General features: G+C 43.0%; 1 protein-coding gene across 2 annotated transcripts in view; it reads left to right on the top strand.

Annotated features, from left to right (window-relative positions):
• The window catches only part of LOC121572371 (phosphofurin acidic cluster sorting protein 2), a 101579-nt gene that overhangs the window by 50763 nt on the left and 33592 nt on the right, over positions 1 to 17224 (top strand). For both annotated transcript variants that reach the window (XM_045211693.1, XM_045211692.1), the window contains exons 2-7: positions 3739 to 3826; positions 7881 to 7970; positions 8307 to 8432; positions 10757 to 10919; positions 11985 to 12076; positions 12435 to 12518. In XM_045211693.1, coding sequence (XP_045067628.1) covers positions 3739 to 3826; positions 7881 to 7970; positions 8307 to 8432; positions 10757 to 10919; positions 11985 to 12076; positions 12435 to 12518 — 643 coding nt within the window. The remainder of the gene's footprint in view (positions 1 to 3738; positions 3827 to 7880; positions 7971 to 8306; positions 8433 to 10756; positions 10920 to 11984; positions 12077 to 12434; positions 12519 to 17224) is intronic.

Raw genomic sequence — 17224 nt, 5'->3', positions numbered from 1 at the left:
TCTGGGGCTCCACGCAAGATCTCACCCCGTGGGGTCAAAATTATCACAAGAACGGTGAGCAAAAATCCCAGAACCACACGGGGGGACCTAGTGAATGACCTGCAGAGAGCTGGGACCAAAGTAACAAAGCCTACCATCAGTAACACACTACGCCGCCAGGGACTCAAATCCTGCAGTGCCAGACGTGTCCCCCTGCTTAAGCCAGTACATGTCCAGGCCCGTCTGAAGTTTGCTAGAGTGCATTTGGATGATCCAGAAGAGGATTGGGGGAATGTCATATGGTCAAATGAAACCAAAATATAACTTTTTGGTAAAAACTCAACTCGTCGTGTTTGGAGGACAAAGAATGCTGAGTTGCATCCAAAGAACACCATACCTACTGTGAAGCATGGGGGTGGAAACATCATGCTTTGGGGCTGTTTTTCTGCAAAGGGACCAGGACAAGTGGGAGGCAGCAGCTATTCTTCTAAGGCAGTTATACATTTTAAAAACATTACAATACATTCATAACAGATTTCGCAACATATTAGGTGTGCGCCCTCAGGCCTCTATTATTACATATCGATAACACAAAATCCATGTGTACATATGTGTATAGTGCGTATGTTATTGTGTGTTTGTATGCATACAGTGGGGAAAAAAAGTATTTAGTCAGCCACCAATTGTGCAAGTTCTCCCACTTAAAAAGATGAGAGAGGCCTGTAATTTTCATCATAGGTACACATCAACTATGACAGACAAAATGAGGAAAAAAAATCCAGAAAATCACATTGTAGGATTTTTAATGAATTTATTTGCAAATTATGGTGGAAAATAAGTATTTGGTCAATAACAAAGTTTCTCAATACTTTGTTATATACCCTTTGTTGGCAATGACACAGGTCAAACGTTTTCTGTAAGTCTTCACAAGGTTTTCACACACTGTTGCTGGTATTTTGGCCCATTCCTCCATGCAGATCTCCTCTAGAGCAGTGATGTTTTGGGGCTGTCGCTGGGCAACACGGACTTTCAACTCCCTCCAAAGATTTTCTATGGGGTTGAGATCTGGAGACTGGCTAGGCCACTCCAGGACCTTGAAATGCTTCTTGCGAAGCCACTCCTTCGTTGCCCGGGCGGTGTGTTTGGGATCATTGTCATGCTGAAAGACCCAGCCACGTTTCATCTTCAATGCCCTTGCTGATGGAAGGAGGTTTTCACTCAAAATCTCACGATACATGGCCCCATTCATTCTTTCCTTTACACGGATCAGTCGTCCTGGTCCCTTTGCAGAAAAACAGCCCCAAAGCATGATGTTTCCACCCCCATGCTTCACAGTAGGTATGGTGTTCTTTGGATGCAACTCAGTATTCTTTGTCCTTGCGTGGAGCCCCAGATCGAGGGAGATTATCAGTGGTCTTGTACAGTGGCGGCTCCTGAAAAAATTCTCAGGAGGGGCAATTTTTCTGATGATTTAGGTGACCTACACACATTTTAAAAAAGATATGTCCAGCAACAACATGAAGACAGGGGCAGCATATAAGTCAATACCAGAAGCATTTATTGACTGATCTGGGGAGATGGATTCCAGTTTCTGTGACAGATTATAAATAATCTCTGATGCCTTTGTTATATTAGCTTTTGGTTGAATGTACTGTCGTAGTAAATATATAATGTTATAGCTTGGTCTGACTAAAATCTTGTGCATGACCCATTTTGTGTTGGGCGTTTGTTTTCAATCAATGCTGTTCCTATCCTATAACAATGGACAAAAGAGTCCTATCTTGTCAGCCTTGTCAGCAGGTGGCCAAGGACAACACCCACGCCATAGGTCTCTCAGTTCTTCCAACTCACGAGTTCTTGCTCTGAGGACACACACACACACACACACACACATCATCACTGATAACACACACACACACACATCATCACTGTTAAACACACACACACACACACATCATCACTGTTAAACACACACACACACACACACAAAAATCCCCTCTCTTTAGGCTGAACATTTGAAGACAGAGAACCCGACTCAGAGCCAATGCAACAGTGGAGGGGACCTCGCCCAACTCATCAGGACCAATCAGAAGATCAGAACTACTAGATTCAACCTACATCATTTATTGTATAAAATGTCAGCACACAATGTTTTCGGGGCTCTCTTCAGATAGCTCCCTAAGAGTTTGACGAACGAGTCCGTGCACGCGATTCCAGATATCTTTACCTCTGAATAAACTGCCTTTATTATACCATATCCACCCTGTCCAAAGTCTCTACTTGGTCTCAGTTCTCCAGTAAACTTGTGATTATCAACAGTACACAACGGTAACAAACAATTGGGGGAACTCACGGGGCAGATAGTAAGGTCGCAGTGACACAGAAAGCAGTTCAATGTCGGGGCTCGGGGTACAGAGTCGCTCTCTTACCAGGATCGATTTTCCCTGTGACTGTCAGATCGAGGTCCGCTCCGACCAGGGTGAAGCCGGCCGGCTCCACTTCTCTGTCCGGGACTCTGTCATCCAGCCAAGTCTCCCAGCTGTATTGGATTCCGCTGCCAGCAACGTTTTCATTATTTAGTCCGTTCGTAGCGGGTATGTACCACGATCAACAAGATCAGTCCAAAACCCACCACTGGAAATCCATGGTTGGCAGAATGTTTGTAAACTAAGTGTACAAATTAAAAACATAAAATAACGCCACTAAGTGTACAAATTAAAAACATAAAATAACGCCACACTGCAGGTCGCAACAGAGACGCTGCTAGCCGCTATTTGCTTAGTTACGTTCATGGTTACGTCACGTATGACGAAAGCGCCGTAAGTGCAAGCCCACAGACACCCATAGAGAATGTATTGAAAGCTTTGAAATTTGAAAAAAATAGATTTTACATGACAGGCTATGAGAGACTTCTGGGCGATTTTCAACCTGACTGAAATCGCCCAAAAACGGGCGGGGCCATTTGAAGCACGACTTTAGCCTGATTTGACATTTAGTGGCAGTCAGATCAGATTACAACACTGATAACTACTGTTGCCGTGATATAATTGATTAGAAAAAAAATCCCTTCCTTTTCCCGTTTGGCAGTGCGTCGCCCATATCGCCCTATTGAACAGGCCGTCCCTGGTCTTGTATGTCTTCCATTTCCTAATAATTGCTCCCACAGTTGATTTCTTCAAACCAAGCTGCTTACCTATTGCAGATTCAGTCTTACCAGCCTGGTGCAGGTCTACAATTTTGTTTCTGGTGTCCTTTGACAGCTCTTTGGTCTTGGCCATAGTGGAGTTTGGAGTGTGACTGTTTGAGGTTGTGGACAGGTGTCTTTTATACTGATAACAAGTTCAAACAGGTGCCATTAATACAGGTAACGAGTTGAGGACAGAGGAGCCTCTTAAAGAAGAAGTTACAGGTCTGTGAGAGCCAGAAATCTTGCTTGTTTGTAGGTGACCAAATACTTATTTCCCACAATAATTAGCAAATAAATTCATTAAAAATCCTACAATGTGATTTTCTGGATTTTTTTTCTCAATTTGTCTGTCATAGTTGACGTGTACCTATGATGAAAATTACAGGCCTCTCTCATCTTTTTAAGTGGGAGAACTTGCACAATTGGTGGCTGACTAAATACTTTTTTCCCCCACTGTATACATGCTATCATTTATCATATATGACGATGTTTGTGTATCATTGTGCATGTTTGAAATGATCTAAATGAATGAAATGAAACTAAATCCCTTCCGTCTCCCCTGTTGACCGCAGATTGTGCAGCCTGACCCTCAAGAAGCTGATTGTACTGAAAGAACTGGACCGAGAGCTTAGCTCCGTGGTGATAGCTGTCAAAATACAGGTGAGTCCAGGTTAAGAAGATTATGACGATTTAAGTAATGTCCTTTGGATTGTATTAGTATCAAATGGAGTGTCCATAAAAACACAGGTACTTTGATTGCTGTTGACCATTGAAGTTTTGTGTTATGGGATGGTTTGGGAACAACTGTTTGCGTCAATTGGCTCATACTATTTTCTGAAATAAACAACACAAAATCAAAGGGCTATATCAAGGTCAATACTACTAGTCAATTTACTCAGATATGGCAATAACTAACAAAAGCTAATGGCCAACGAAAGCTCATGGTCAACATCGGAAATATTTTTTACTTCTCTGTGGTCCTCCTTACAAGCTATTTCTATGCATATCTTTTGTACATCCTTTATTTCATGCACCTTGGCAGAACTGCGACGTAGCTACATACTTTTTCCTTTCACACCTGACAACCTCCCCAGAATCTCACCTTCCACTAAGCTCAATAGTCTCAGAGGACTGCCCAAGCGGTTACCAAGGTGACAGCTTGTTCGATAGGAACAGAGAGAAAGGAAAAAGATTACAGTTATGTGGGAAGGGGAGTCATTACCGACCGTTACTTTAGGCACTCTGCATTCCAAAGTGGTCGCTTTGGTCGCGGTATGGCCCAGTGCTCGCGTATTGCTCAGGGTTCTGTGCAGTCAGAGAGAAAGAGCATTGTGTGGTTGAACTGTGTTCTTTCTATTCTCTCTAATTACTGGTGGTAAATTCACTGGTCATTTGCACTTCAAGAGTATTAAGCGGTAGATTATCAGAAATCTTTGTAATAATTCTATATACTGTACATGGCATGCTTACCTTTCAGATGCACACAGAGATATCTGACATTTACATTGGTAAATATATTTCACTTTAATCTAAGAGGTCCCCAACAAGTCCGAACCTTTTGACATGTTCACTGGTGTTGTACAAGGACAACGAACCTCAAGAGATTGAAAACATGTCAGCATGACAATTACAGTTCATCAGGTGGTAGAAAACCTGACCTGAAAACCCTAGGTGGCTGTTCCCTAAAAGACCCTGAAGTGTCAGTCAATATTGCCCACCGCTGCTCTGTCCTCAAGTAACTAGGTACTTCAGCACTTTTCTGAGAACATCATTCCGGTCTATTCATTTCCTCCTGTGTTGATTGTGATGACTAGCTAGCTCCTGTCTCAGCAGCCTGCCTGCTACGAGTAACTTGGTACTTCAGCACATTTCTGAGAACACCAATTATTCAGGTCTATTAATTTCCTCCTGTGCTTATGGTGATGGCTAGCTAGCGCCTGTCTCAGCAGCCAGCTTGCTACTTGTCAGAAAAGGCACTTAAATGGCCACATCTGATCCTCTGATGACGGCATGTTGAGCGGCAACACAAAATAACCAAAAGTTGCAGTGTAGGTAGGAGTTAAGACTGGTCTCGACTGCTCTCTATTCCCCATTGACAGGAGGAAAACGTTTATTATTGGTCACTCTCTGAATCTCTAGCTACAGAACTCAGAAGATTGTGTTGGTTTTGTTCCGTATGTTAAAAGCCGCTAATGCATACTTGTGTTTGGTCCTTTCCGTTTTTTTGAATGCGTTCAGAAATGAGTTAATTGTATTGTCATTGGGCTAACCAATAGCTTTGGTTGCAGACTTGTCTGAAGTCGACACCTACCTACGCACTTAGTTGTCTGTCAGTGCCTGATGGGGCTACTCTTGGAAGCCACGTGTCTTTTCTTCCTGCTCTGGTATCAATTAGCATTAGTGTCTTGAAGTAGCTAGCACCCTTTTGAGTTTGCTGAATCACCATGAGAGGAATGCACATCCGAACCCAGATTTTTCCATGTGTTTTGTTTTCCTCACAAACTTTCTTCCTCCCTTTCGTCTCTAAAGACTGAATGTATTGTGAAGTTTCATCACTTTGATAACTGTCTGCTGGTCCATTTTAGTACAGCTGTGTGCAACAGCTCAATAGGAGTTTGATGCTGACTGCTGCTTTCCCCTGTTGTCTTGTTAGCAATTAACCTGTTGCGTTTCCAGTCAGTTGATTTGGATGTCAAGCTAGACTATCCTCCCACAAGAAAACCAAACAGTCAGCATGGAGACTAAGAGTTAGTGAAGCGCTAACTGACCATGATAGAAAGAAAATAAAACAATCTCGATATCTTTGTTGTTGAGTTTTTCCCCCTATTTTTTTCTGCATGTCACTGGCCTTTTCCCTGAGTTCCCTGTTGTCTTAAATGCACCGTCAGTGATGGCTACGCGTATGAACTAGAAAGGATCGTCTGTAGCCCCACCCAGTGAACTTTCACTACAGCAGAGTGCCGGAGTGTTGTTGTTTTGGGCTAACATTAGCTAAGTAGCTAGCATTTGGAACAACGTATTTGGAGTAAACTTGAGTTAACCGTAGGCCTAAGCATGTATCAATTGAAGAGTCAGCTGAAGTTTGAGAGGAATGGGAGATGCAGGAGAGGAATGAGGCAGAGAGCTCGTAATGAGGGCGACTGGCTAGCTACTACTCTGAACCGTGTGTGGTGAGCTTTCTGGTGCCCAGAGCTGCTGAGGAATCATCCAAGTGGATGCCATACATTGTGAAGGAGAAGTCCAGTGGCTACACGACTCAGGGAACTAGCCCTATACAAGATCATCACCAGACTCCGTCTTCATCAATCATATCCCTGACCTTCCTCTGATCAAGCCATGAACTGTACATCTCCATCTTTGAGGATGCATGCACTCAAAGCCTTGGCCTCTATTAGTTGATCTAGCCAACTATAGGTAGGCTACTAATGATGATAATTATGTATTTTTTGCTTTTGGTGCGCTTTGAGATAATTATGAAAAGCACTATAAAATTAAAAAAATCTATAAAATAGTATTATACTAAATATGGAGTGTGCAAAGCTGTCATTAAGGCAAAGGGTGGCTATTTGAAGAATCTCAAATATAACATATATTTTTTTGGTTACTACATGATTCCATATGTGTTATTTCATAGTTTTGATGTCTTCCCTGTTATTTTACAATGTAGAAAATAGTTTAAAAAAATAAAGAAAACCCTTGAATGAGTAGGTGTTCTAAAACTTTTGACCGGTAGTGTACATATACCACAGCAGGCCGCTAAGGGGAGAACAGCTCATAATAATGGCCGGAACGGAGCAAATGGAATGGCATCAAACACCTGGAAACCATGTGTTTGATGTATTTGTTAGCATTCCACCTATTCCGCGCCAGTCATTGCCACGAGGCCATACTATAAAACGTTCTATTTTCGCATACTGAGAATGCGTCATGCGCGATTGCGTTGTTTCCCGCTATTCGTTGATTTCGGTAGCGCATCCCCATATCTAATTGATCAGCTGTTGTCAAAGCCGAAATGAGTATGACATCCAGGCATTTAAAGTATACTTGATTTTCAAAATGTCACATACTATAGAACAATATTGTTTTCGCATACTCAAACAGCCTGCTATTTAGGACGCAAATATGGGTATTCGGACACTGCCACTGATACACGATGAAAGCAAGCTTGTATTGGGAGTGGGGTGAGATGATAGAGCATGCTGGGAAAGACTCAGCGAAATGACGTTGCCACAAGCAGCACCGGAGATATTGAGATGAGCGAGATGCTCTCACACAGTCACACATAGTATATGTGCACGTGTTCGCATCACGCTGTTCACAACGTGGTAGCGAGGGCACCAAAGAAGTTGAGCCTCGTGCTTCAGCGCTCTTAGTTGTTGCGGAAATTGATCCATTATGCTTTTTACTTTCTGCATCTACATCATATCGCTGAGTCTAAATTTAATTTGGCTGGATCAGTAGGTTACTGAGGTAACATGCAACTCCAAGACCCTGTCCAGAAACAACCCTAAGCTTTAGCCCCTACCATCTAGGCATCGTTGGCAAACCCTCCTTCTTTGACACAGGTATGTGTGAGTTTTAGAATTGAGTTTCTGTACACGTTTCTCAGGGAAAGGAGCATTGCAAAGTCAAGTGTTACCACCAAATGTCTTTGTTTCAGTCACCATTACATCCCTAACTCTCACTGTGCCTCTCTTTAAATCTTCCGCCACAGGGCTCCAAGCGCATCTTGAGGTCCAATGAGTATGTCCTTCCCCCAGACGGACTGATGGAGACTGACCTTGAGCTAACCTTCTCACTCCAGGTATGGCCAGGTTAACACGGCTTTCAAAACTATTATATCAAAGTATCAAAGAGTGATCCGTTACGTGACTGAAGTACATATTTCGGTAGCCAACAGTGCTTTTTGCTAAATTAATGGTAGTGCCTATGTAAACAAATCATACCCCCTTTTTAGTTATAGTGTATTTCCCACACCTCAGGTTGGCGTTCAAAGCCCATCTGAGGTGGTGGATCTGAAGGCATCAAAGAAATGACAGACTGAGGAAAAACATTGTTATAGCTACAGACATGATGTAAGGTGTGATGTAACCTCCTTTAACACCTAATGTGTGTTACGCCCTTTTCTGTCCCCCCCTAGTATCCCCACTTCCTCAAAAGGGACGCCAACCGATTGCAGATCATGCTGCAGAGGAGGAAGCGATATAAAAACCGCACCATCCTGGGGTACAAGACCTTGGCTGTGGGCGTCATCAATATGGCAGAGGTAAAGACAACAGCTTAATATTTGTGACCGATATTTTTATGACAACAGCATATGAAGTCAAACACATGTTGCTTGTCATGGGGTTATAAATCCGTAACTATGGAAAACAGGGCCCATGGTGCGAATTATGGGGGAGCCAGGCGGGGCTCAGCTTCCCTGAATGAGATGTTAGCTCCCCTAAATGCAGCAAAAGTCCAACTTTGGGGGGTCTCTAAATAATGCTAATTTAACCATTCTCCAATTCGTTTAAAATGCAGTGGTAAATATGAAAATAAAATCTTCCAATGAAACGAACACCTCTTTGTCATGGTTTGAACCATTTATTTCTATGGCGTCGCTGTCCATCCAGTAGTGCTGAATTTTGGCTTCAGATGAGCTCCTTTACGCATAGATTTTCCTTTGTACTTCCTCATTTTTCGCCATTTGTTTGCCATGCGTCCTTGATAAAAATTAGCCTTTATTCCAATGCATTTCAGGGTGTCCTGACTTTTCAGGCTACAAAAAAGCTCAGTTTGTCAGCAAGACGCATCAATTAATGTAGGCCTAATCAATGGCAATCGCTGAATGTCATTAGGCACACTTTTTGGTGTTTTGTAACAGATTTCTATTTCCGTTCATAAAATAGCGCGAGTATGCAGTTTGGATGCTGGAATTATTTTGGAGTGGACGAACATGCCTACTTTTTGAAGTGATTTGTTTGACAATCAGATGAAAATATCATGACTGGTTGTGTTCATGCCACATTAAAAGGTAATACATTTTGACAGTTTAAATTATTTCTTTATTATTAGGCGCGTGCACTCAAAACAGGTGTAATTCGCACTCTGGCAGGGCCCACACCTCAACACATACCCCAACACACACTCATACCTCAACACATAGCCTACCTTTATTGGTTTGCAGGAGGCATAGACAACTCCACCTAACCTGGTCTCAGAGCATTTTGTATTATTCTGTACGTAAATAACATCCATTTCGCATGATATGTTACGAATTCCAATTTGTTGTGGCTAACATTGGCTAGGTGGTTAACGCTAATGTATATCATAACTAGGCTAGGGGTTAGGGTTAAGGTTAGGTTTAGGAGGTAGGTTAAAGGGTTGGAGTTAGGAGTTAGGTTAAAGGGTTAAGGCTAGGGGAAGGGTTAGCTAACATGCTAAGTAGTTGCATAATAGCTAAAAAGTAGTAAGTAGTTGCAAAGTTGCTAATTAGTTAAAATACTAAAGTTGTCCATGATGAAATTCTAACACGCAACCTTTGGGTTGCTAGACGTTTGCGTTATACGCCTACCCATCCACCCCGACCAACCACCCTCCTTTCATTTTTGCGTTAAGTAACCTTCTGTCTTATGTAACCATACCAAACATAACAAATCATACTAATGTGATTCACGTACATTATGTTACATCTAGTCTATGAGATCAGGCTGCTCTACCAGTTCCTATTCAGAATCCTTTTTTAGCAAGGTCTGTGCTAAATTAAAAGCTGCCAAAGCAAGAAGGAACCTATTAACCGGCCATAACAAGGAACTGTAACCGAATGCATAAAGTGAACAGAAGCGATATCCAGAAACCCACTATTTGAAATGTACTGAACACCAGCCAGTGTCATTATATGCACATACATTAACTATTCCACACAGCCACCAGCCAACATTAAACCATGCCCCCGGATGTAGGCATGCTTCCCCATTCCCCCAAATCACATTACAGGACTACCATAGCTACATTTCCTCAGGTCTCCATCCGCAATACACTCGCAATTAGTTTCACAACTTTCCTCAGGTCTCCTCCACAAACAGCTGAATAATACAGCATGCCGGGGAGAATGACAGAGAACATGTCAGTAGAGATGTGACTGTGTGAACAAAGTGCCGTCAGGCTTTGCCTTGGGTTTGAATGACAGCACTGATTGGAGAACATTTGGGGCTTTCATTTTCGACGCAACTTGCCCCAGTGATTGATGGGTAATGAAACTCCGGGGCTGCCTCTCAAATGGCACCGTATGCAATTTGGTACACAGCCTAGAGCTTAGAGCGAACGTAGAGAAGTGCAGTGTGGTGGTAGTAGAGGCGTCGCTGTGATGGGGTTTCTGTCATGGTGAGACGCACAAATCCGATTTGGTGAGACATGAGGAAGAAAACATGGGGAGGAAAATAAAGCTGCCCCGTTTCGAATGAAAACTGTGCGCTTCAGTTGAAGGTGTGCGTGCGGGGGTGTGCAAATGTACGAATGTGTATGTGTGTGTGTTTGCGCCTGCATATGAATGAACGCAACAACATTTGTATGTCGCTCACACACTTCTCTGTCCTGACTTCTGTCTAGGTGATGCAGCACCCGACAGATGGAGCCCAGATCCTGGGTCTCCATAGCAACGTGAAGGAGGTGCCGGTGCGTGCGGCCGAGCTCAGCGTGTATTCCCTGTCCAGTCAGCCCATTGACCATGAGGACGGCAGTGGGCAGCCAGGGACCAAGGCCAAAGCCTTAGGTGGGGACCTGGAAACCAGTGCTTGTCATCACAAGTGTTTGCCCGTAAACTGAGGAAAGCTATTCATCCCGAAAACAGTTGTTTTTGGCATAATGTTATTTAACTGCATAAAGTATCCTTGTCCGAGCCAGAACGGCCTTTGGGGCAAGAGCATATCTCTTGTTTTTGTAGAATGAGTAAGCTTGATGTACAAGTACACACCCTGGGCTGGACGCTAGTCTATCGCATGGCTTTTAATTGCATAATAAGTGCATATTTGCATTGCACTTAGCCTGACAGTCACGTGAGTGAAACCATTTCCTTGGCAATTGCACATTTTAATAGACATTTGTTTCTATATTGACAACTCGTTTTCACAAAGGGCTTGACACAGAATGGCTGAGGTTAACTTTTCTGAAGAAAATGCTTTTGAAAGAAACTTCTTCTGTGTAGCCTTTCAATGTCTCAACGTTTCACTCGTCCTTGTGTCGCTCTATAGATTTCCATACATTTACTGAAGTGCATTAGGCCGACCACAGACCCACTATTGGCCCCATGGGAAGGGTCCTTCCAACATATTGCCTGTGTCCACAGGCCACCGTTAGTACCGGGGCCTATATCCCTAACCATGACACCTTAAGTACATTAGGACCAATGTTACTGAGGGAAAATTGAGGATAATAATCGCAGTGGTTCTTAAGGTGGGTACAGCCTGGCACCTGATGCTCCCTTAGGATCCTCATGCTCCCAGAGCCAAAATGGACGCCCAGTAAACAATACAGATGTCAGCTGCACTAATGTTCACTGTGAAACTGACGGCCCGCGCCCAACAATGAAATCATCTGTCAAGGATGAAATATTAGCCAGATGGCTGGCAAGCTATATGAAATCTTTCATTCTATTTTCCCGTTCTTGAGGATGTGTGGAGTGACATTAGAGGTATTAAAACCTACTTGACCTTGTCCTTTTAGCTCAGAGCCTCCAAGTGGAGCAACAGGACATTTAAAATCAATGCTAAATTCTCCAGTGTCACAGTGAGTGAAGGGAGAATTGACATGTAGCTTATGTTCCTGTCTTTCACCCCAGATCGCTCCCCGGATATGGACAACTACTCAGAGGATGACGACGACAGCTACTCCTCGGAGCAGGAAGCTAGCGACGATGCTGTTCAACCAGTGGTGAGACACTGCACATATCTTACAGTTTGCTGTTGGGGAAGATCTCCAGTTCTAATGATCTGTAATGGATATTTGCAGTCACGAGCACAAAAATACACACTGTATACCAATACAGTAAATCCCTGCATACTAGTTCTCCTGGGTTCTAGTTGTAGTTATAGACCAAAATGTCATTGGCGTAGTGTTTCTCAATCTATAGCTCACAGAACTGCACTTTATTGTTCTAGCCCAGCATTAACACACCTGATTCAACTAATCTTGATGATCATGTGTGTTAGTGCTGGGCTGAAACAAAAAGGTACATTCCCATGGGTTGTAAAACACTGATCTCTATGACACAAAACGCTCTCTTTCATAGGACCTGTACGATGAGGATGATGATGTACAGAGGAAGCCAAAGAAAAACCGGAGGAAAATGATTCGGACAACATCCATGACAAGGGTAAGGATGGGGGAGCCTCCCTGCATCAACAACTTTACAATGTGGTTGGATAAATTCATTCAACTACACATTAAACCTAGCATGTACGTTTATTTTAGTGCAGAGAATGAGATTAGCCCCAGCATAGAGCCCTGAGCAACGCTTCCTCTAAGCTGCGCACCTGCGCGGCCACACACCTCCTCCAGGACTACCACGCCGCACAGAGACGCAAGAGAGTTTGCACTATATATATTAACGTATTTTCTGTGATCGAATCAACATTATATCAGCCCCTTTTCAATGCAACAAATCAAAACAAGTCTAACTTTGCAAGATTGAGTCTGTGATTTTGTTGTAGCCAGAGCGCAACGGAGTAGAAGTCTATTGGCAGGGGTAGCCCATGAGCGGTCTTTCAATCACCCACAAGTGAATGCGCTTTTCAGATCAGTTCTGATCAGAGCTGCGCTTGTGCACATTTTTGATATTCTTTGTTAGTTAGTGAGTTATTAGCCAAGTTATAGATAAGCATAGATCAGCATTGGGGAGTTACTGATTCTTACTAGAGCACAAAACGTGTAGGCCACATTTCAAGCTGTCTTTGGAAAGCCAGTCACATAAAAAGCTTATGTCTTAATTAAAGGAGCGGTGTTGTATTTTGAGACAGGCTTGTAAACTCAGCCAAAAATGAAACGTCCTCTCACTGTCAACTGCGTTTATTTTCAGCAAACTTAACATGTGTAAATATTTGTATGAACATAACAAGATTCAACAACTGAGACATAAACTGAACAAGTTCCACAGACATGTGACTAACAGAAATTTAATAAGCTGCATTAAGTACTGCAGTGCTTCAGTGTAACGCTCATTCCTTCGACGATAAACGTGAATCCGACCATCACCCATGGTGAGACAAAACCGCGACTCGTCAGTGAAGAGCACTTTTTGCCAGTCCTGTCTGGTCCAGCGACGGTGGGTTTGTGCCCATAGGCGACGTTGTTGCCGGTGATGTCTGGTGAGGACCTGCCTTACAACAGGCCTACAAGCCCTCAGTCCAGCCTCTCTCAGTCTATTGCGGACAGTCTGAGCACTGATGGAAGGATTGTGCGTTCCTGGTATAACTCGGCAGTTGTTGTTGCCATCCTGTACCTGTCCCGCAGGTGTGATGATCAGCTGTCCGTCCTGTCTCCATGTAGCGCTGTCTTAGGCGTCTCACTGTACGGACATTGCAATTTATTGCCCTGGCCACATCTGCAGTCCTCATGCCTTCTTGCAGCATGCCTAAGGCACATTCACGCAGATGAGCAGGGCATCTTTCTTTTGGTGTTTTTCAGAGTCAGTAGAAAGGCCTCTTTAGTGTCCTAAGTTTTCATAACTGTGACCTTAATTGCCTACCGTCTGTAAGCTGTTAGTGTCTTAACGACCATTCCACAGATGCAAGTTCATTCATTGTTTATGGTTCATTGAACAAGCATGGGAAAAGGTGTTTAAACCCTTTACAATGAAGATCTGTGAAGTTATTTGGATTTTTACTAATTATCTTTGAAAGACAGGGTCCTGAAAAAGGGACGTTTCTTTTTTTGGTGAATTTATATGCAAATAAGCCAATAGGCAGAGGGGTAGCCTACATTGTCTAATTCTCTGTTTGGTAATAATAATTAATTGTATTTTGTAATGTAGTTTCTTGCATCATACAACACAATACAATGCAATTTAAAGTCCCATGGTGTTAGAACCATGTAAAAAATTATGAATATCAAGCCCTTCATAATGTAAAAATGTTTTAAAAAGTCTCATGCAATGTAGGCCTGCATTGAACACCACATACAGTGCGTTCGGAAAGTATTCAGACCCCTTGACTTTTTCCACATTTTGTTACGTTACAGCCTTATTCTAAAATTGATTAAATTGTTTTTTTTCCTCATCAATCTACACACAATAGATTACTGCCTCAAGTCTTCTTGGGTATGACGCTACAAGCTTGGCACACCTGTATTTGGGGAGTTTCTCCCATTCTTCTCTGCAGATCCTCTCAAGCTCTGTCAGGTTGGATGGGGAGCGTTGCTGCACAGTTATTTCAGGTCCCAGAGATGTTCGATTGGGTTCAAGTCCGGGCTCTGGCTAGGCCACTCAAGGACATTCAGAGACTTGTCCCGAAGCCACTCCTGCGTTGTCTTGGCTGTGTGCTTAGGGTCGTTGTCCTGTTGGAAGGTGAACCTTTGCCCCTGTGTGAGGTCCTGAGTGCTCTGGAGCAGGTTTTCATCAAAGAACTCTCTGTACTTTGCTCCGTTCATCTTTCCCTCGATCCTGACTAGTCTTTCAGTCCCTGCCGCTGAAAAACATCCCCACAGCAAGTTGCTGCCACCACCATGCTTCACCGTAGGGATGGTGCCAGGTTTCCTCCAGACGTGACGCTTGGCATTCAGGCCAACGAGTCACATAAGTTGCATGGACTCACTCTGTGTGCAATAATATTGGTTAATATGATTTGTGAATAATTACCCCCATGTCCGTACCCCACACAATTATCTGTAAGGTCCCTCAGTCAAGTAGTGAATTTCAAGCATAGATTCAACAACAAAGATCAGGGAAATTTTCCCATACCTCGCAAAGAAGGGCACCTATTGGTAGATCGTTTTTTTTTTTTAAAGCAGACGTTGAATATCCCTTTGAGCATGGTGAAGTTATTAATTACGCTTTGGATGGTGTAGCAATACTCCCAGTCCTTCCTAACTCAGTTGCCAGAGCGGAAAGAAACCGCTCAGGGATTTCACCATGAGGCCAATGGTGACTTTAAATCACTTACAGAGTTTAATGGCTGTGATAGGAGAACTAAAGATGGATCAACAACATTGTAGTTCCTCTACAGTACTAACCTAAATGACAGAGGGATTTTTTTGGGGGAGGGGGATAAAAATAAACAGAATAAAGCACAGCCAAAATCCTAGAGGAAAACCTGGTTCAGTATGTTTTCCAACAGACACTGGGAGACAAATTCACCTTTCAGCAGGAACATAACCTACATCTCAAGGCCTAAATATACACTGGAGTTACTTACCAATACGACATAGAATGTTCCTGAGTGTCCTAGTTACAGTTTTGACTTAAATCAGCTTGAAAATGTATGGCAAGACTTGAAAATGGCTGTCTCGCAATGATCAATAACCATCTTGACCGAGCTTGAAGTGTTTAAAAAAGAATAATGGGAAAATGTTGTACAATCCAGGTGTGCAAAGCTCTTAGAGACTTACCCCAAAAGACTCACAGCTGTAATCGCTGCCAAAGGTGATTCTAACATGTATTTACTCAGTGGGTTGAATTCTTACAGTTGAAGTCAGAAGTTTACATGCACTTAGGTTGGAGTCATTAAAACTCGTTATTCAACCACTCCACAAATTTCTTGTTAACAAACTATAGTTTTGGCAAGTCGGTTAGGACATCTACTTTGTGCATGACACAAGTAATTTTTCCAACAATTGTTTACAGACAGATTATTTCACTTATAATTCACTGTATCACAATTCCAGTGGGTCAGAAGTTTACATACACTAAGTTGACTGTGCCTTTAAACAGCTTGGAAAATTCCAAAGAATGTTGTCATGGCTTTAGAAGCTTCTGATAGGCTAATTGACATCATTTGAGTCAATTGGAGGTGTACCTGTGGATGTATTTCAAGGCCTACCTTCAAACTCAGTGCCTCTTTGCTTGACATCATGGGAAAATCAAAAGAAATCAGCCAAGACCTTGGGGAAAACAATTGTAGACCTCCACAAGTCTGGTTCATCCTTGGGAGCAATTTCCAAATGCCTGAAGGTACCACGTTCATCTGTACAAACAATAGTACGCAAGTATAAACAACATGGGACCGACCACGCAGCCGTCATATGATGATGAACGTACTTTGGTGTAAAAAGTGCAAATCAATCCCAGAACAACAGCAAAGGACCTTGTGAAGATGCTGGAGGAAACCGGTACAAAAGTATCTATATCCACAGTAAAACGAGTCCTATATCGACATAACCTGAAAGGCCGCTCAGCAAGGAAGAAGCCACTTCTCCAAAACCACCATAAAAAAGCCAGACTACGGTTTGCACATGGGGACAAAGATCATACTTTTTGGAGAAATGTCCTCTAGTCTGATGAAACAAAAATAGAACTGTTTAGCCATAATGACCATCGTTATGTTTGGAGGAAAAGGGGGGTGCCTTGCAAGCCGAAGAACACCATCCCAACCGTGAAGCACGGGGGTGGCAGCATCATGCTGTGGGGGTGCATTGCTGCAGGAGGGACTGGTGCACTTCACAAAATAGATGGCATCATGAGGAAGGAAAATTATGTGGATATATTGAAGCAACATCTCAAGACATCAGTCAGGAAGTTAAAGCTTGGTCGCCAATGGGTCTTCCAAATGGACAATGACCCCAAGCATACTTCCAAAGTTGTGGCAAAATGGCTTAAGGACAACAAAGTCAAGGTATTGGAGTGGCCATCACAAAGCCCTGACCTCAATCCTATAGAAAATGTGTGGGCAGAACTGAAAAAGTGTGTGCGAGCAAGGAGGACTACAAACCTGACTCAGTTACACCAGCTCTGTCAGGAGGAATGGGTCAAAATTCACCCAACATACCTGAAACATTTGACCCAAGTTAAACAATTTAAAGGCAACGCTACCAAATACTAATTGAGTGTATGTAAACTTCTGACCCACTGGGAATGTGACGAAATAAATA

This window comes from Coregonus clupeaformis, chromosome 38 (genome assembly GCF_020615455.1).
Source record: "Coregonus clupeaformis isolate EN_2021a chromosome 38, ASM2061545v1, whole genome shotgun sequence".
NCBI classification, from domain to species: domain Eukaryota; kingdom Metazoa; phylum Chordata; class Actinopteri; order Salmoniformes; family Salmonidae; genus Coregonus; species Coregonus clupeaformis.
Note: the sequence above shows the minus strand (reverse complement) of the source record. Positions and strands in the feature narration are given on the sequence as shown.